Source organism: Panthera tigris, chromosome C2, assembly GCF_018350195.1.
Source record: "Panthera tigris isolate Pti1 chromosome C2, P.tigris_Pti1_mat1.1, whole genome shotgun sequence".
NCBI lineage: Eukaryota > Metazoa > Chordata > Mammalia > Carnivora > Felidae > Panthera > Panthera tigris.
In genome coordinates, this window is record NC_056668.1 from 65963994 (window position 1) to 65985745 (window position 21752).

Sequence of the window (21752 nt, forward strand, 5' to 3'; positions counted from 1 at the left end):
GTCACCGCCTGCTTAAAACCATTTGAGGTTAAAGGAGAGGGTTTTCAGTAGTCTTTTTCTACTCTGGAAGCAGCAGTGAAGGAAGTGAATTGGGGGAAGCTGGCAGGGTGGGCATTTTGAACACGTGCTTAGGAGACTTCCTGGAAGTTTTATGAAAGTGCTAGACTAGCTGTGCTGGGTGCTAGAAAGTGGTGAACAAGATAAAGGCCCTGGTCTCAGAGACGGACATGAAGACAGTACAACTCTATTTACTGCAAGAAGTAAAGGGGAAGCGCTGTGTGTGAAAGGGGAACATTTAAGCTACTAGGGGGAATCTGGGAAGGTCTCCCTGAGAAACGTCATTTTATATGTGAAAGATGATTAGGAGAAGGGAGTTGAGCTTAGCTTTGTGGGCAGAATGAACAGTATGTGCAAAGGCCTGGAAGTGGAGAAAGCATGTGTGGCTTATGGAATTGGAATTGAGAGAATGCCAGTGTGGCTGGGGATGAGGCTGACAAGGGTCAACAGTGCAGAGAAGGGATGCATTTCAACTTTGTTTCTCCAACTCTGTGCCTGGCTAAATGTTTGTATGATGAGAATACATTGTTCAAAGACCAAACCAACTTGCCCTTGGGGGTCTGGACTGTGTTAGGGAGGTAGGTGAGGCTGGGAGGTGACTGATGGACTGTGAGGCTAAAAAAGAAGAAACAGGTTGGTGCCGAAAGGTCACACATTCAAAAGTCTCCAGAGGCCAGCCAAGCTCCTTCCCTGTTTAAAACCATCAACTGTTCTTCAGCTTCAGGTTATTGTTTCCCTGTGGGAACATGATCTCACTTTTTTCCTCAGATATTTCCAACTTTCAAGCTTAAAGTTGAAATTTATGTGAAATTTCACGATTTTTCAGTGTTGATGACTAATTCAGAAAATCTTCAAAACGTTCTTTGGGTCAAACAATGTGATGGAAGCTGCCAGTTTGAGACCTCTGACTTAAGTAACATGATAAATCCAAAGACTGAGTAGGAGATTCAGCTTAAGTGGGGAAGTAGAAATGATAGAGGAGAGAACAAAATGTCAGGAAGGATGATTTTAGAATGTAGAGATTTTGCATAAGCTGGAACAGCATGACTTCTTTCCTGAGCCCCAGTTTCATTTGTTCAGCTACCTGCTGGACATCTTCACAGAATATTCTGTGGTATATCCTCAAAGACAAGCATCTAAAAGTGAATGCCTCATTTCTTCCAAACCTGTTCCTCTTTCAGGTGTTAACTCATTTTTCTTAGTAGTAGTGTTCTCTACACTGGCTCAAAGCACATAACTATATGTCATTTAATAATATTAAGTATGTTGTTTAATGGGTGCAGTGTTTCAGTTTTACAAGATGCAAAGAGTTATGGAGATGGGGGGTGGGGATAGTTGTGCCACAGTATGAATATATTTAATACCACTGAACAGTATACTTCAAAATGGTTAATTGCTAAATTTTGTGTTATGTGTATTTTACCACAGTAAAAAGTGTTGTCAAACAAACAAACAAACCCAAATAGCTATTTAAAATTTTCCCACTCTGTAACTCATTTCCAATAAATTATCAGATTCTTTTAATTTTGTTTTTGTAGTAAGTTTCATTCATCCTGTCCTTTCTTCCTTAGTTTAGGCTTGGTTACCATGGCTCTTAATAGCTTTGCAGTGGCTCCATCTTCAATACTTATGGCCATTTCTCATATTGTTACAAGAGTCACTTTTCTAAATAGAGGGTATTATTATCAATGCCCGTATTTAATGGCACTTTTCTGTTTTTAGCCCTGAAAGCAGAACACTTTACATGAATTATCTCAGGTAATCTGTACTTCAAATCTACAAGGAGGGTGCTATCAATCACTTATAGATAAGGAAACTGAGAATTTTCTAACGTCACCGGTAGGAAATGGTGGAGCGGGGATTCTAAACCAAAACTATTGTACTGCAGAGTCCCTCATGTCACTCCCTGCTTAAATCTGTAGGGCCCACTAAGGTGTTTCAGGCAAAGGAGACGGGCAAAATGATAATGTGTATTGGGGGGACATGTAGTAGCCACTCACCAAATTTGTCAGGAACAGTGATCAGAGACTTTGTGTGTTGGAACACAGAATAAATAACAGGTTATAACAGAATAAATAAAATAACACTATGCCTAACCTGGCTCTCCCAGACCAGCTGAAACAAAATATCTGGGAATGGGGCCCAGGATGGGTGTTTTTAAATGCTCCCCAGATGATTCTGCTTTACAGCCAGGGTTGAGAACCATTGGTCTAGAATATGGAGCTTATGGAGTGGGAGGTCAGGGAGGGCAATATAACAGTAGGAAATAATACTGGAAAAGTAATTTATTTTGACATTTGTCTGCCATTTTTCGTTTGTTAGATATTTTAGAGGCTGTATGTTATGTTTTGCCAACTGTTGAGCGTGTAAAACAAAGCAAACAAAAAACTGGGGTCAAATTGGAAAGGAGAACAAAATGCATCTGGTAGTATGCTATGATACTACTTTTGTGTTCAACTCAGGTACTTGCTCAGCATCCTTCAGCCTTGGGATGACAGGAATGTTTTAGGACTACAATAGGTTTGGATCTAGGTCCTGCTTTGTCTCTTATATATAGTCATTCCTGCCTGATTATTTACAATCTGAAATACTGTAACTGACTTTCCTTTTATCTTTCCTTTATTACACATAGGGCATTATATTTCCCCCCCAAAATATGTGTATAGATTGGTTGTTTAGGAATACCTTGATAGTATAGTACTGTGGATATAAAGACATTTCTTCTAAAAAAGGTATTAAATCTGATTCTGTTGATAACCACTGATTATAAACAAAAGGTTCAATAGAAACTAATATTAATAAAAGAATGTGATTCTCTATTGAAAGAGTTCAATAGCCTCTTAAAAATTTCCCTATAGTGTGGGGAAATGTTGACATAGTCTGTGTGGATAGCCTGGCTGTCACGTATTGATTTAATGATTAAACCAACATGGGAGCTACCCTTATCAACAAGTGTTTCCTAATACACATATTGCTTCACATTCTTATTTATTCACCACAATAACCTCACTGAGGTAATTAATATCCTTATTTCTCAGAGAGTAAAATGTGGCTTGAAGTTGTTTTAAGGAATTTGCTCAGGATCACACAGCTACTAAAACTCAGGCTAACTGAATTCCAATGCACAGGCTTTTTAACAGCCATATGAAAATCTAACCCATGCCAGTGTGGGCTTGTAGAAGATAGCCTTATGGGTCATGACGTGAGAACTGGGTACTTCGTCCTGCAAGAAGGGATCCAGTATTTAAAGATATCTTGAGTTGTTTTTGTTTTTGTTTTGTTTTTTTTTTTTTTGACTGTTTACTCAACTGATCATCAGATTTAACTTTGCAAGGTTGGTAAAGCTATCTGGATCCAAGTGTTAATTTCTTTCAGATTTATAACAGTAATTTTGCCAAACACCCATCTGGTGATTACTTATGTGTTTATTGGTTTATTGTGATTTTATTGTGAAAGCATGACTATGTAAAACCTCCTAGAATAGATTTTGGTAGGAAAATTTTTCTCAAGAAAAGAAATAAAGACACTTTAAGGATATGCTGATAGATTTTTCAGGGGGTTCCCAGCATTCCCAAAGATTATAGCATTAAGAATAGTGAGGCTTCATTTATCTTTTTTGTTTCTTTTTCTGAAATAAAGTGGGCTTGATATAATACAACATTGCTATTGGTAATAAGTTTCTTTTTAGAATCAAGCACAGTAGATCATGAAAATGACCATTTAAGGAATATGTGAAGCTTTTAAAGTATAATCTGTGTACTGTAAAGGAAAATCTTGTTTTCTGTTAAATGCTTAGGCTTTATAAGTCTTTTTCTTAATTTTTTTTTTTTAACATTTATTTATTTTTGAGACAGCATGAATGGGGGAGGGTCAGAGAGAGAGGGTGACACAGAATCTGAAACAGGCTCCAGGCTGTGAGCTGTCAGCACAGAGCCCGACACAGGGCTCGAACTCAGACCGCGAGATCATGACATGAGCCAAAGTCAGATGCTTAACAGACTGAGCCACCCAGGCACCCCTATAAGTCTTAAAACGATGTCTCAGATACCTTTGTGGCACTTCAAAGGGTGGTAACTACCAGCTCCCTATTGGGTTGATAATTCTAGATTTAAAATGACTACTATGTCCTTCTGATCCCTTTTTTTTTTTTTTTTTTTCCTGAATTTGGTTTATTTAAAGTTGACGTTTGCTGCTAAAGATGGCAGACCCAGATGTCCTCACCGAGGTTCCTGCAGCATTGAAGAGGCTAGCCAAGTACGTGATCCGGGGGTTTTATGGCATTGAGCATGCTTTGGCCTTGGACATCTTGATCCGGAACCCCTGTGTGAAAGAGGAGGATATGTTGGAGCTGCTCAAGTTTGATCGGAAGCAACTTCGATCAGTTTTGAATAATTTAAAGGGAGATAAGTTCATCAAATGCAGAATGAGGGTAGAGACTGCTGCAGATGGGAAAACCACTCGCCATAACTACTACTTTATTAATTATCGTACTCTTGTTAACGTGGTAAAATATAAATTGGACCACATGAGAAGGAGGATTGAAACTGATGAGAGAGATTCCACCAACCGGGCTTCCTTCAAATGTCCTGTCTGTAGTAGTACTTTTACGGACTTAGAAGCTAATCAGCTCTTTGATCCTATGACAGGTGAGATTTTTTTCCAATTTATGAATATTTCTTTTAAGTAATTTTAAAAAATAAACTATGTATTTCTTAAATTGGTTTATCTAATTTTTTCAAAAAGCTTATTTATTTATTTTGAGAGAGGGAGAGAGAGAATGCATGCAAACTGGGGAAGGGCAGAGAGAGAGGAAGAGAGAGAAATCCAAGCAGGGTCTGTACTGAGAGTGTGGAGCCCGATGTGGAGCTGGGGCCCTAGGTGGAGCTCAATCCCATGAACTGTGAGATGACCTGAGCTGAAACCAAGAGTCAGATGCTTAACTGATTGAGCCACCAGGCGTCCCTGGTTTAATTTTTGAACCAGTCATGCATATCATTATAAAATTGAACGGATTCGTAAGTCCGTGTATGGTCATTCTTAGTCTTACTTTCTTGTTTGACTGTCATACTACTTTTAGAAGCTTGCCTTTTTCATTCACAAGGAAGTGTCCTCTATCACCCATGGCCCTCCTACCTCTGCTCCCACCCTCAACCCCTTATTTGCAGCTGTAGCCTAATCTGAAGGGTTGGCTTCTCTACCACTTTGAAGCCATTCTGACCTCTTTGACCTCTTCCTTCAACATTTATTTGAATGTCTACTTGTATCAGTCACTGCCAGAAAGTTATAATACAATGTATCTAAATGCTTTGTTAGTGGAAGTACAAAGTTCTATTAGGAGTATTTAACTAGGGCCTCTAATCTGCATTTGGGGAAGGCCTCTGGAAGAAGTACTGGCTGAGACCTAAAAGATAAGGGTCAGCCAGATGAAATAAGAGGGGCACCTTTTGCAGGTTTATTAGTGGAAGAGAATTGTCAACATGATCTGTAATTTGCTTCATCTAATTAAATGCTTTAGGTTTTAAGGATTTTTCTTATCAACACAGGATTGTAAAACATGCATTTTCTAAAAACAATATGCCTAGTGTTAACATCAGGAACTTAAATTTTTTTTAATGTTTATTTATTTTTGAGAGAGAGAGAGACACCACGACTGGGGGAGAGGCAGAGGGAGAAAGGGAGACACAGAATCTGAAACAGGCTCCAGGCTCTGGGCCATCAGCACAGAGCCTGATGTGGAGCTCTAACTCTGAACAGGGAGATCATGACCTGAGCCGAAGTCAGACACTTAACCGACTGAGCCACCCAAGTACCCCAACATCAGAAACTTTAAAGTGCTGGGTTGTATAGTAATTTTGTCTTGTCATTTGTAAACTGGAAAAGAGTCTACAGTTTTGGTAATTATTCGGTGGATTAACTTTGTATTATTTTCTAGAGGCAAAAATCTATAGAGAGAGCCAATGCTGGTAAGTTAGATTGTCCCCTTGTTATGGTAGAATTCAGGAGTATAGGGTACTTTTTAGTTCATAGATCTGCCTTTTAAAAAACTATCTGAAAAATGTAAACTTTCACACATGAAATGTTCTATTGCAAAAAAAAAAAAAGATTTATGTATGTTTAATTTTCTAATTTTTGTATATGTTATGTATTGTCTATTTAAGAGAATTTTGCAATTATTTTTTAATGAGAAATAATCCAAATATCAATTAAGATTATTAACCTAAAGAACTAGAAATAGCCGGTGACTTTTCTTATTTATTGTGAAGCAGTCATTTTAGATGAAAAGTAATTTAAAGAAGTCACATTTGTATTAAATGTTTAATTTGTCAGAGCCTGCTTACCTTGAAAGGGCTTAACTAGGAAGAGATCTTGGTTGTAAGAAAATTTCAACCACCCTGAATATAAGAATTGCTTGAGTGTGCTATAGAGGAATGTTATAAAATGTATCTGGAGCTCTTTCAGAATAGACTAGAAAATTCTCATCATTTTTTCCATTCGCTCTAGCAGATTTCTTAAAGGAGCTCTGGGTTTTGGTTTTGTGATTCTTGGCAGATATTGGTGTTACAGTGGTTGTCTTTGTCACTTTTGACTACAGTAGTAGGTGTAATCCAGTCCCTCAGAGAGGGTAATCTAAAGTAATGTGCTTCTACATTTATTCATATGATACTTATTTAATTTCATGAGACTTTCTAAAGGGAAGTATTTCCACTACTTATAAATCAGTATGTAGGAGATTGATCTATAATGCTCTTTGTATTTCGCTTAAGGTTAGTGTCTGAATGAAACTAGTTGTCAGCAATAGTTGGACTGTGTGGGAGATGGCCTAATATCAAAATATAGTCAAGATTATTTGAATCAAGGATATTGAGTCACTGATCAGACAGCACAGTCAACTTAATTGCCATTTATGTCTCCCTAGTGAAGGTGTCTTAAGGTATCATGATTGAAAATTTGTAGTCATTGGGGAACTTCATTCTGAAAATATACCTGCTTTTTGATTATAATTTGGTTTTTCATGTGGACTTTGCCTTTAAGGAGAGAATGTGCTGATTGGGTGATATTAGGCCCCAGTTTTTGTGTCAGTTCTGGTGTTTTGTTTTTTCACTATTAATGCCTTGACATCATCCCTTGGTTATACATTCCCTTGAGAAATCTTGGTCTCTTTTTCTCTTTGCTCCCTTCCTCTGTTTTATTCATGCCCCACCCCCATTTTAAAGAAGATGGGAAATAAACATTTGGTATGTGTATCAGAGGAGAAGGAGGGAACTTTTTCTATTGTAATATTTATGCTCTCTTTAAATTGATAGAATTATAGTTTTCAAGCCCAGTCTTGTACAAAGCTATTCTATTTCTTCCAGGTTGTTATTGGAGATTGATGATATTTCTGAGTAAATGATGGGGGAATCTGATAGGCATTTGACTCCATTTCCATCTCAACAATTATTAGGTTGAACTGTGGTTTATATCAGTAATTAGGGGGCATTCAGGAATTAGATTTGAAGCTTTCTAGACTTAATTAGTTCCATGAAAAAAATTTTTAACTCAAGTGTATGGGCAGCTCCCTGCCACTGGACAAAGGATAATGACTCCTAGATGAGCATCCAGAAGTTCTAGGCTCAGGAAATTCTGAATTCAGCAAGAATTGTTTTACCATTGTTTATTCACATAAGCCAGTGATCTTTTTGCTTCAGTTCGTAGCCTTTCCTTACCCCATTTCTCTTTTCCCTAAAGATTCTAGGTTCTTTCCATACTTCCCATTTAGATTTTGCCATTAGTATTCTTGGGTTGAACTCTCCCCAAATGTTTGATGCTTGGTCTGTGTGAGATCTCTGCTCCCAGTTCCTTGTGCAGAGCTCCTAAAACTCTTATAATTTCCTAAGTGATAAGAGCACAAATAGCATCTTTTATTCTAATATTTGGCTTTTGACCCCTGTTTCTGACACAGGGCTCCTGAAACCCATGTGATTTCCTGGGTAATAAGAGTGTCTTTTGTCCTAATGAGGTCACTCTGGGTGGGTCCTGGATGGCTCCTGGATGAGGGCTGGTCACAGACCAAGCTAAGACCAAGCTTGGAATTTTCAGCCCCACCCCCTATTCTCTTGAGAAGGGAGAAGGGCTGAAAATGGAGTTGATGAGTGATCATCCATGCATGAGGAAGCTTCCATAAAAATCTCAGTAGTATGGGATTCAGGGATCTTTCAGGTTAGTGAACATGTGGAGGTGCAGGGAGAGTGATGCACTCCAAGAGGACAGGGAAGCCTGGTACGCTTTGCTAAATAGTTGGCCCTACACATCTTTTCCATCTGGATATTCATCTGTATCCTTTATCATATCCTTTAATAAACTGGTAAACATAAGTAAGTATATCCCTGAATTCTGTGTGCCGCCCTAGCAAATTAACTGAATCCAAGGAGGAGCTTGTTCGTTGGAACTTTCTATCTATAGCTGGTTGGTCAGAAGCACCCATGGTAACTTGGGCTTGTGACTGGCATCTGAAGTTGGGGTGAGGGGACAGTCTTGTAGGACTAAGCCCTCAGCCTGTGGGTTCTGATGCTCTCTCCAGGTAGCCATAACTGAGTTGAATGTTAGGACATCCAGCTGGTGTCACAGGGAATTACTTGGGGTAAAACCTCCACACATTTGGGGACCAGAAGTGTCAGAAGTGAAGTGTTGTGTGTGACTAGTAAAGGAGACACACAGGGAAGAAATACACAGTAGGGAAGAACTGGGCTTCTTGCTACATGGAAAGAAAAAAGGCTAAGGTTTTTCCATTACAGTATGTATAGATACTTTATTTCATTAAAATGGAATGGCTTAGCCTTTGCCCATTAGTCTCTGGTTTCAGAAGCTTAATCAGGCAAAACCAGCTCTTTTAGTGAAATATGGGAATTTTATGTAATCAAAACAAAGACCATATGACATGAAATCCCTCAAATCAGCAAAATAGCATCTTTTAGATTTAGCAAGCTTTCTGGCCATGTAGGTAGATTTAGTATTTTTATTTCTACTTTAGTAGTCTCAACCATGGGTGATTTAGCTAATGGCACTTTTTTTTTTAAAGTGTATTTATTTTAAGAGAGAGAGGGTACATGCTCACGCACAGTGGAGGGGCAGAGAGTGAGGGAGAGAGAGAATCCCAAGCAGGCTCTGCACCTGTCAGTGCAGAGCCTGTTGTAGGGCTACATCTCACAAACCGTGAGATCACGACCTGAGCCAAAATCAAGAGTCATACGCGTAACCAACGGTGCCACCCAGGCACCTCAGTTAATGGCCCTTCTAAGTTAAAGTCAGCAACAAACTTCCCCAAAAGGAAGGGGAAGATTGTATTCTCCTTTAAGATTCGATGATATGGAAGTAGTTTTATATTTTTCATTTAAAAATTAATGCAGCCATAATGCCAGAGAAAATTTTGAAGAGAAAAAAAATTACCCGCAAACCACTATCCTTTTGCATATGACCTATAATTATAATGGTAACCAAGAATAGTTTGTAATCTCTTGGTTCCTTAATGTACCAAACTCTCCTGTTTCTATCTAGTGTTCAAAATATGCTTTACTAGGTGTGATTTTCTTCCCCCCTCATTTCCTTTCCACCCCTTTTGGGCACTTTGTTTTTATCTATATTTTGTTAATATAGATATGATGCTTTGAACACTTTTATGTATATGGCATTTTAATGTTTAAGTTTTTCCTTGAGAAGAATTCTCAGTAGTGGGAATAGTGAGTGAAAGAATATAGTTTTTATACTTCTTTTTAAAACATTTTTTTAATGTTTATTTTTGAGAGAGAGAGCAGGGAGGGGCAGAGAGAGAGGGAGACACAAAATCTGAAGCAGGCTCCAGACTCTGACTCTCAGCACGGAGCCCAATGTGGGACTCGAACCCACTAACCGTGAGATCATGCATGACCTGAGCAGAAATCAAGAGGCAAATGCTTAACTGACTAAGCCACCCAGGCTCCCCTAGTTTTTGTATTTCTTTAAAGGCATATGTGGCACTGTAGTTTTGTCGGGGATCAGTAGGAGGTAAATTAAAAACAAAATTTTTTAATGTTTATTTATCTTTGGGAGAGAGAGAGAGAGAGAGAGGGCACGCACAAGCAGGGGAAGGGCAGACAGAGAGAGAGAGAGAGAGAGAGAGGCAGAGGGTCCAAAGCGGGCTCTGTGCAATGGCAGACACCTTGATACAGGGCTGGAACTAATGAACTGAGAGATCATGGCCTGAGCTAAAGTTGGATGCTTAACCGACTGAGCCACCTAGGCGCCCCAAGGAGATAAATTAAGTGTTTGAATTAGAAATAGTTTGGAAGCCCCTATTACTGAATTTACCTAGAGACTGAGAATCACATTTTATTTATTTATTTTTTTATTATTAAAAAAAAATTTTTTTTTACATTTATTTATTTTTGAGAGGTCACAAGTGGGGAAGGGCAGAGAGAGAAGGAGACACAGAATCCGAAGCATGCTGCAGGCTCTGAGCTGTCAGCACAAGAACCCAATGTGGGGCTCGAACTCACGGACTGTGAGATCATGACCTGAGCCGAAGTTGGACGCTCAACCAACTGAGCCACCCAGGCACCCCGAGAATCACATTTTAAATAAACTTTTGAATAAATTAAAAAAAGAATCTTATAACTATGTATATAATACGTTTTTAGAAATAGGAATTTAGAGATTAATTTTTCTGGCTCAACTCATCTAATGATGTGTGTGTGGGTACACTTACACATGCTTGTGCTGTACTCTAGGGTTTGGAGGATCTTACCAAGTAATAAATCTGGGGCTGTATAGATTTCTAGGATGTTGTAGGTTGAGTATCAGGAAAGAATATTCAGCTTGTTTTGTGTGGCTCCATGAAAATAGAGATACATTAGTATTAATAGTGTTAGAAGAGATGGATTAGTGTTAAAGGAGTCTTTAATAACTAACTGTAAAAGAAAATAAGTGTCTGGTAAATAACTCTTAAAAACAGCTACAATGTTCCACTGTCTCTGGTCACTTGGAATATCAAGTAAACTCCATATCTGCTTGGGATCTTCATACATAAATTTGGGGTTAAATCGTGAGTCCTTTCTTGCCTTGTGACTGCAGGTAAAGCTTTTTGGTTTATAAGCAGATCAGTTTCTTGATCCCCATATCATTAAAATTCCTCAATTTCCTTAACCAATATTTTTCAACTGTTAGGGTCCTGTATTTGTGAGACTCCTTAAGACTTGTTAATGATGTTTATATTCATACAGCAGGCTACTTTTTCCTGTCCTTACTTCTTTCTACTTAGGACAGGAGATGTCTTATAAGCAGTATTTTCAATTCCTGAAATGCTAATAACACAACCACACACACACACAAATATTTCTAGGATTATTTGACTCATTTGCTGATTTGGAATCTTGCCCAGGACAGTTTCATTAGAAAAGCATACTGGAAAACTCAGAAGTGTGGATTTGTTTTGGGTAAGGGGAGGCGATTATTAAGTTAAAAAATAAAAGCAATTTACAGAAAGTTACAAAAGATAGTAAAGAAACAAGTGTCTTCTCTCTTTTACCCTTCTCACCTCCTCAAAACCTTTAGGTCTGATTAAAAAAAAAATTATGTTGCTTTGATCATGAGGATTTGAGGGCTTTTTTCTTAAATAAAACTTTTGGTGAGTTGTATCCTTTTTGTATTTTGATGCTGATTATATGCAAGCTAATTTGTGAAAAGTTGCACTTTAGTTTGATGCTGGCATATAATATCCTATTGATTATGGTCTTTCAAAGAATTGTATCAAAACCACAGATTTTTTTGCCTGCTCACTGCATGTTGAGATGGATTCGATTTAAGCCTAATTTAGATAATTTATTGCAGACTTTAGTATTTATGTAAGTACTATACTTCAATTTGCTGTTTTCCCTCCCAGGCATAGTATATTTTTTCCCCTTCATAGTGAGTTCCAGAATCTGAGAATATTGTATGATTATACCAAATCTACAAGTGCCCATTTATGGAAGGACAGAAGCCAGTTTCATTGATAAGTTGAGTTATAGAGTGTGGGGTTTTACTAGATACATCACAAATATGTTTGAATTTTTCTTCTGAATTAAAAAATTTGTTAAAATTGCTTTTTTTTTTCTTCTGCATGCAAAGCAGTGAGTATTTTACAGCGTTAATACATGTTCTGCAGTGAATTGTTAAAGGATAGTTTTTTAAGTACCTTTTTATTAAAGGTCAAATAATTATAGGAAATATATAACTATGTTCTTGTTATGTCTGTTGCTATTTTATAATAGCAGTTCCTTTTTCCATACATTTCCCCTTGCCCAATTAAACTGAAGAAATTTGCTTTATGAAATAAAGTTTAGAAATTAGAATAAAAGGTGATTTTTGAGACTAGCATTTTAATGCATTTGCCTCTGAATATTTTGAGTTATAAAAGTTATAACAAAGGACTTGATGCTTTCAAAGAATAACCCAAGAGTGTGTGACTTTTGCATATTAGTTAAGAGGGAGTTGAGTGTTTTGGAGGATTAAAAATAACATTTGTTTCCTTCTAAAAATACATAACTAATATGTTAATGTAAACATATTAAGGATCCAAATAGTAGAAAAATATGTCAAATAAATGGCACATCTAGGTTTTCCACTCTGTGCGCTTCCACTCAACCCAGTCCCCACTCACACCACCTTTCATTGTGTTAACAACTTGTTTTGTGGTTACCCTTCCAGTTCTCCCTCACACCCCAACCCCACCTGACTGCCTCAACCCCTTTTGAAATGTAAGAAAGCAAAGTGATTCTTTTTTTTTTTTAAGTGATTAAGTATGTTGTCGTTTTAACAGCTTATGGTTAATAAATATTGGTCAACTTCTGATAGTATTGTCAGGGTTTTTTAAGATACTTATTACATTGGGTCCTTTTGCAAAATTAGTGTGTTCAGTTGCCATGTCATTTTCATAAGTTTTGTTTAGTTTCTTTAAGCAATGGCTATAAAACAGTGAAATGACAATGTTTTAGGATTCCAGAGTCTTGAGTTCTAGTCTTGGGTTATGTTAGTAATTATTAGCTTGGGTGAATCCTATAATCATTCTAGGCCTTTTTTTTTAACATGTGGAAAATGGTAAGTTCAGTCTTTTCTATACCATATATGGTTGAGAAACCTCTCAACTCTAATTTCAGAGCACCCTTTGGTTTGGAGAATAGTTGATATTTAAAACGAATTTTTTTTTAATGTTTATTTATTTTTGAGAGAGAGAGACAGACAGAACGCAAGTTGGGGAGGGGCAGAGAGAGAGGGAGACACAGAATCCGAAGCAGGCTCCAGGCTCCAGGCTCCGAGCTGTCAGCACAGAGCCTGACATGGGGACTCGAACTCACGAACCGTGAGTTCATGACCTGAACCTAAGTTGGACGTTCCACTGACTGAGCCACCCAGGTGCCCCGAATAGTTGATATTTTAAAGTATATAGAGGCTAGGGTTTTATCATTTCTTTTAGAGGATAATGTTGGTCACTTTGGGTTAATTTGAAAGCCCTTGGTTAAGAATTGAAACTATTGGTTATAGTAGTGTTCGTGTAGAAAATATACTTTGTTTATGCTATCTTCAGAAACACTTTATGGCATAATGGAGAATAATATTTACATTTTTTGTCAGTTTTATTTTCCCAAGCTTCCAGTTCACTCCCTTTCCCCATGCATACTTAATCCATAAAATATTCAGTGGGAAGGGAAACTGCCCAAATATGCTTCCTAAGGTATATGGTGGTTGGACTCTTACATTGTGGTAGAATTAATCCCATATGTTAGTGATATGTCTTGAAGTTTTGTAGTTTCCTCTTTATCTCACTAGTTACTTGGTTTTAACATGGAACTGTTAATTGCCCCTTATTTTATTTTGTTTTTTCCTGGAAGTTTTTTGAGTGAGAAAGGAGTTTATTTAGTTTTTTCACAGGATTGTCCAGAAAAGTTATCTTAGCCATTATCTCTTGCTTAGATTTCACACCATTCTTAGTCTTCTTGCTTTCATTCTTGCTGCCCATTTGGACTGATTGTCATAGTAGTCAGCGACCCTTCTTAAAAAGCATATTAGACTCTATCACTCTTCTGTTTACAACCCTCCAAAGGCTTCTCCCCTCATTCAGAAAAGTCACAGTCCTTAACACAACTTACTTGCCTTTTTCATGCTATTTTCTCTTGCCAAATATCTGCATGACTGGCTGGCTCCATTACATGTTTCAAACCTCATCTCACTTGCTGTATCAGAGGGGCCTTCCTCAAGTTTCATATGTAATAGAGCATACCCCTTTCCATTGCCCTCCTTTATCTTTATCCTCTTTTCTTGCTTTTTCTTTATTATACTTATCAACACCTCATGTTATTTATTATTTTTTTTTGTCTTGACTAATTCCTCACTAGAATGTGAGCTCTACAAAAGCAGCTTCCTAGACTTAGGAAGGCCAAAAGGTAGGAAATCTTTTGGACATCAGTCCCACTGTGCTGGGGTGAGGGCTGTGTTGTGAGGGCTGTGCACAGCAGATACCTACCTGATTTCTGTTTCCTTGGCTAGTCTTGAGGATTTGCAACATGACTTGCAACATGACTAGCCCCTTGAGGGCTGCAACATGACTCCTGCTTCAGTACTGCAGCACCTGTGCTATATCAAAACAATTGGACTTCAAAAAAAATTTTTAATAGAAAAATGGCTGAATAATATTCCAGTTGCAATTAATACTATGGCAAATCTTTGACAGTAAATTCTGGGCATTAAACTGATGATGTATACCAGAATGAAGAAGGAAAAAACATAATCCTAAATAATGTCTAATTGTTTAGGGAGTTGACTCATATCTTCTGCCCTTTTCCTCAATTATGATACATTTCCAAAACATTTTCTTTTTTTCAGACTAAGGAAGATAAACATTTTTTTCACTTTGGTTTTATTTGTATTTACTGTACCCTTAGTTGAATACTCACATAATTAAAATAAGTATGATGTTTGCTAAAATGAGTAATGTGTTGGAAGCAGTTAAGTGGAAGACGTTGGCCAGCATAATAAATTTTCTCCTGTGTTGAGCAAAAGAAAAACGTTGTTTGAATTTTGTTGAACTTTATTGTTTGTTTGTTTTTTTTCTTTTTGTTCCCAGCCCTTCTCTCCCCTCCCTAACCCTTTCCCCTGCCCTCAATTCATATTTGTTTTTACATTTTGTTATTTTGGGAGAAAGTTAAAATGATATAAACCACTTCTTTCCCTTTTTCCTCCTCCTCCCTCTCATGCCCAGTTAGGTCTCCATTTCTTTTCTCATTTTGGGGTGATAACTTCATTAGAAGAGCCCTGAGTCATAGAATTGAGTCATTCATGTACTACAAAATAGACAACCCTAAAATATAGTTTTGAAATATCTATTTGTAAAAAACCTTTTTCCTCCCTACTTTTGATTCCTATTAGTTATCTACAACCGGATGTGTTTTGATTCTTTGGTGAAGCTGATGCATTAAGACTCAGCTGAGTAGGGGCACCTGGGTGGTTCAGTCTGGCTAAGTGTCTGACTTCAGCTCTGGTCATGATCTCACTGCTCGTGAGTTCAAGCCCCGAATGGGGCTCTGGGCTCTAATTCTGTGTCTAGGGCTGTCTCTGCCCACCCCTGCTCGCGCTCTGTCTCTCTCAAAAATAAACATTAAAAAAAAGAAAAAAGAAGAAGAAAAAAGACTCAGCTGAGTAAGTGCTTAGTATGTGATAGGCACTTAATGTTTGTTAAATAAATTATTTGTTACAAATCTTCTCTCCTTCTGTTTTGTATTTTAAGAAATTAGAGCCTATGTATGTACCTGGAGGAAGTTTGCTAAATTGTAGCCAGCGGGGATAATAGAAGGTAGGGAAAGGGACACGTAATTCAGGATGGTGAAGTACATTTAGTTTTTTGAGTCAGAGATTTATATTTGAATCCAAGCTGAGTGATTTTTATTTTTAAGTTATGACCTGGTAAACTTGAGACTCTGAGTCTTTATTCCCTCATATGTTCTATTTGGATAATACTATTGTCACAGACTTGGCTGTGATGAACACATGGGAATATTTGTGAATAGTTGTCTTTGTTCTTTTGTGGTTTCCAAGAGTAGATGATCAAATGTGTTATCACTGAACTCTTATTTTTCTCCTAATCCCATCATTTATCATGCTTTGCCTAAGAGTCTTTGAGGACTCATTTCACCCTCTTGCCACATTCTTAAATCTTGCTTGCATGTTCCCTCTTATGTAGCTTGGTTTGCTGTTGCCAATTTTTGCCTTGGTCTTGAAAGGAAAGGTGGTGCAGAGCTCTGAGTTTCAACTTGTTTCTTCTCTCACGCTTAAGTAGTACCTTCTGTGCACACTACATAGTGCAGAGTGGTCCAGTTACAAGAAGAGTTGGGTATTTATCATATTGATTATTTAACAGCAGCTCTCCACCAGGAGTATGTGTTAAAATTCCTTGTGGAACTCTTAAAATTTATATTCCCGAGCACACTCCAGACCTATTGAGTCAGGATCTCTTGGCAGAGCCTGGGTATTATTTGAAAATAATTATTATTTAAAAATAATTTTTATGTTAACAGTTAAGAACTGGCTGCTTGTTGGAAGACCATCTCAAGCCACTAAGACAGATCAATATTTATAAATGTTAGTTTTGACGATCTCATGTTCTTTCCCAAAATCTTTTGATCACTTTCCTATTACTCAAGAATAAAGTCATAATGAAGCTTGACGTTTAAGATTCACTATGACCACCCTAGTTTATCTTGTTAATTCTGTTTTTTACCATTCTTCTTATTACCTCTATTCCTAACTATACTGAAACTACAGTTAAGTATTATTTTCAACTACCTGATTCTCTTATGATCTAGAATGTCCTGTTCTCCTCCCCTTCCCTTGATCTCTGTAACAATTGCTTTTCTTGTAAATTCTACCTTAAACGGTCCACCTTCCATTGTGCTCTCAGCTAGAAGTCATAGTTCTTTGAACTCCCGGACACTTAATGTGCTTTATTTTCACACTGATCCCAGATGTTTATCTCCAGATATCTTTCATCTCTACTAAACTTTAAGCTTCTTGAGGGTAGATTTTGTGTCAATGTGTGTTTACCACCACCCACTCAGAAATACCCTTCTACTAAGTGTACTAAGTAACCCCCCACGAACCTCCTCCACTGCCGCCTCTGATTTTTGGAAAGTTGATTTGCATTTTTTAATGTGTCCTGAAATTTATAAAAATGCTGCTGGTATGTTAAAGTAGTCTTAAGTCTTTTCCCATAAAATACAGAATTTCTTATTTTTCTTCTTGGATGCCAGACCTGGCTTTTGACAGGCTGGTTCTTGTTTACAACTGTGTTTTTGTGGTAAACATAGGACTCAAGATGTCAGGCCAACTCTTCCTCTTGTAATGTTTTCAGACGTGATAATTGTTGGGAAACAGTACTTCATGATTTTGTCACGATATGCATGTCTTCCAAGCAGAGGTACCAACCGCCTTTTTTTGGGACTATCTTTTCCATGGACGTTTATATAGTGAGCAGCCTTGGAATATATATTGCTTCTCTCCTTAGCAAGGGTAAGTTTGCTTATTGTTCAGAATAATAAAAATAGAGTCTTTCTCCACACCATGCTTTCTTAGTGTCCAAGATAATAAATATAGCATCACCCTCTAGAGCAGAGGACAGGCATGTTTTTGCCCAATATAAAATAGTTCAGGAACTTCCGAGTCTCCTGTAACATAACCCACTGCCTGTACAGTTGTCACCTGGCCCTCTTTGCGTCACCCAGTGGGAATTGGGGCTCAGGGAATTGGCACAAAAGCTGACACTGGCTATTGCTATTGCCATGAGTAATAAAGTTCTTTGTTTCTGACCTAGAAGTCTTATGTCTTTCTCCAGCATCCATGAAACCACAGGGTAACTTGGTAGCTTACAAGTAGGGTAAAAATCTCAGATCTTCCACAGTTCTCGACAGTAATATAAAAGCCACTCTTTTCAGAACTGCAAAATAGCCCTGCTGTAAATAACTCTTGTTAAATCTTGGTTTCAATTAAGCCTGGCTCTGGAAACTTACCTGGATGAGGCTAGAATTCCTTATGGCTACATACTATCTTCTCTTTCCCCCCATTTAGGGGGGTTAAAAGACTGTTATTCTGAAATTATATTCTATAACCGTAATCTTTTTTTCTTTCTCTTTTCCCCAAATAAAAGCATTGCTATTTTATATGGAGGAGCTACACTGACAAGCGTGTTGATTTGTTTACTTAAAGCTGAAGTTTGGAATATATATGCTGTCTTCAAAAGAAATGGGATATTTGTGAGGATTTTTTTAAAAACTGGTTGTAACATGATAATTTTAATGATAAATAATCTAATAAACTAGATAAATAATATGTGTTGGATGGTGACAAATGTTAAGGGGAAAAAAAGGATAGGGCATGGGGCGCCTGGGTGGCTCAGTTGGTTAAGCATCCGACTTCAGCTCAGGTCATGATCTTGTGGTTTGTGAGTTTGAGCCCTGCATCGGGCTCTGGGCTGACAGCTCAGAGCCTGGAGCCTGCTTCGGATTCTGTGTTTCCCTCTCTCTCTGCCTCTCTCTCTCTCTCTCTCTCTCAAAAATAAACATTAAAAAGAGAAAAACAATAAAAAAAAAAAAAGGATAGGGCAGTGGTGAAATGTTAGATACAGTTGGCTAAGGAAGGCCTCACTGAGGTGACGTTTAAGTAAAGAACTGAAGTTAAGTTAGGAGACTAGCCATTTGACTATGTGGAGGGAAAACATTCCCAGCAGAGTAAACAAAGTGTCTGGTGCAAGACATTGAGGAGGCTGGGTAGTGATGCTTTGAAGACATACATTGAGAGGATTTATAGTGTTCCCATTTGTCTTAAATGTCTTTCTGCGCCACCAGAGCACTTGCTTTTAGGTTTATCTGTTAGGTACTTCTTGACTTATGGAAGGGGATTTTTTCCTTTAAAAGTATTTTTGAAAGCTACTGAATTAGATAATTTTTCTGCAGTATTCTCTAGTTCTCAGTGGTGGTCTCTGTAAGTGCCAGTCTTTCAACAGTGATGGAAGTCCTACTTCAGTGTGTTTTTTCCCCTTAACTTTTGTTTTAAATGTTTATTTATTTTTGAGAGAGACAGAGTGTGAGCGGAGGAGGGGCAGAGAGAGAGGGAGACAACAGAATCCAAAGCAGGCTCCAGGCTCTGAGCTGTCAGCACAGACCCCAATGTGGGGCTTGAACTCACAGACTGCAAGATCATGACCTGAGCTGAAGTGGGGCACCCAACCAACTGAGCCACCCAGGTGCCCTGAGTGTGGTTTTCTTTTTTTTTTTTAATTCAAGAATTTGAGAGCTGATTTTAGACCTCACTTAAATGATTTTTCACTTTCACATAGTTTATATTTATATTTCTGTTGAAGAGAAGAGGCTGAGGCAGCCAGGAATAGTCAGAGAATAAGAGAGCATACCAACTAAAACCTCTCTAGCTAAGGTTACTCATTATCCTTTGTTACTAAATGTAAAAGCTGGTTTTCTATTCTTGTTGATCTTGAAAAATTAACACCATACCATTTCCTCCTTGAAACACTGTCCTGTCCCTCTGGTTGTACCATTTGTCTCAAGGCTTCTTCTTTCCTTGGGTTTATACCTTGACTTTCTATGCTGCTCCCTCCTATTACCCTTTTTGGCTACTCAGGTCTGCTTAATGGCTTTAGTTACCTCCACGTTGTTGATTCTCCTGTCAGAATTTCCAACCCCCATTCTTGAGCTCTAAGCAGTTATTATAAGTTGGCTTCTAACATATCCATTTTGGTGGCCATTGGTATATATGGATTCAGATATAAAAAGCAACTTTTAATCTTTTCCCTACAAAGCAAAAAAAAACCTGTTCTTTCTCTCTTTCTTTAATTGGTAAATAGTATCCTTGTCTAGTTACTTAAGCTAGAGTCTTTATTCTGGTGTCCATTAGTCAAAGACCATCAGGTGCACACCCATAGGTAAACAAAGTTGGGTTTATTGATGCTTTCTGTAGCAAGGGAACCCATACATCATGAGGAACCTTGGGGTGTCTCAGTAAGACCAAGCTGGACAGACTTAGAGAATTTGGGTTTTTGTTAGGTAATTTGGGGAGGATTAGGGAAATGGTGGGGGTTTGCTTTGCTTTGGGTGCTGTTAAAGAGTAGGGATAATTCTCCTGTGATTGGGTGTCTTAAGAAATCTTTTCTAGGAGAAGAGGACAGGGTGAAGCTAGAAGTGTAATTGGTAAAGAAGCATTCATTCATGTTAGTGGGATTTTTTTATGGTTGTACAGAGACCTTGCTTTTGTCTGTACTCAGACAGACTCAGACTCAGACAGGCTTGGTTTTGCCTCACTCCCATCATGGACACAGAAGACCTTGTCTGATGTTGGTGATCTGTGAGATTCTGTTTGACAGAAAAATATCACAACCTAGCTATGAGTGCTAGGCCACGTCCCAGCTGTGAGGAGCTGCTTTTGTTTCTCTTTCTCATTTATTTGGAATAGATGTAAAAGATCGGGTACCATTTTGGCAGTAGGAAGATGGATGAAGAGTATTTTAGACAGGGTATGTGAACAAAGAATTTACATGATATTGGCTGTTTGTGTGTGAGGAGCAGCAAAGAAACTTATTCTACTTGAAATATGTCAGTAGGATCTAGTGTTATGTTGAGGCAGAGATGCCTAGTTTACTTATTCCTTACCAGGAAAAGAGGGGTTGGAGGGGGTTATGTATCAATCACATACAGAACTTTTTAAAACTAAATGTTTGTGTACTTACTGTGCACCAGGCACTAAGGACATAGGTGATCTCTCTTAATCCCTCAAGTAAATTGGGTTAGAAATGAAGGATGCATATCTCTGGCTTTGGGAATAAGAACCAAACTGGAGATCCAAGTGGGATTAGTGGTGTGGACTGTTATGTAGTGTAAGAGTATAAGTTTCAGCATAATAGTTTGGGTTTGAATCCTGCCCCCTACACACAATTAGTAGTTGTCTGATCTTGAGCGAGTTACTTAACGCCTTAGAATCTCTGAATTTTAGACTTAAATGGGCAATAATTACACTAGCCTTACAGTGTTGGCAATAATTTAGTAAGTACAAGGTATATACAACAGCTGCTGTAACTACTTTTATTGGCTGTGTGACTTCAGACCAGTTGCAAAACTCCTCAGAACCTCAGTTCTGATATCACTTTAGAGAATTAGTATAAGATCAAAAAGTGTACACGAAGCATTTTATATACAGAAAGCACTATACAAATAAAATAAATATTAATGTCTAGGATATTATCTCTCAAGTGTTTGAATTTACTTGGCAGGTCAAGGACTGTGGTTGGGGTTTGATGTTTTGGGGTCAAATTATACAGGGTTTGAGTATTAGGATGAGAAATTTAGATTGGATGCTGTGGACTTTAGAAATTCAGACACTGGATAGACTTTAAGAAGAGCAGGGGGATGAGAGGACAAAAGTGGTGGCATAGGACAAAAGTTCTTGGAGTTGGGAGAGCCAAGAACGTGGAGGTGGGGGTGGGGGGGCCAAAGACCAGATCAAGGCAGCTATTTCAGGCTGAGTAGTGGGGGCCTAGATTAGTGAAATGACAGCAGAAATGAAAAATCTGAGATGTTCTAAGGAATTCTAAGGAATTACTACTAATTTAGTTACAAGTTCAATGTGAGGGATATAGAAATAAGAAAAATAAA

The 21752-nt window shown here is 37.9% G+C and overlaps 1 protein-coding gene across 8 annotated transcripts in view; it reads left to right on the forward strand.

Annotated features, from left to right (window-relative positions):
- Positions 1-21752, forward strand: part of GTF2E1 (general transcription factor IIE subunit 1) — a 44526-nt gene that overhangs the window by 849 nt on the left and 21925 nt on the right. For all 8 annotated transcript variants that reach the window (XR_006222091.1, XR_006222090.1, XR_006222092.1 and 5 more), the window contains exon 2: positions 4237-4703. Coding sequence is in view for 3 of the 8 variants with exons in the window: in XM_042998673.1 (XP_042854607.1) it covers positions 4256-4703 (448 nt within the window). In the remaining 5 variants the exon portion in view is untranslated. The remainder of the gene's footprint in view (positions 1-4236; positions 4704-21752) is intronic.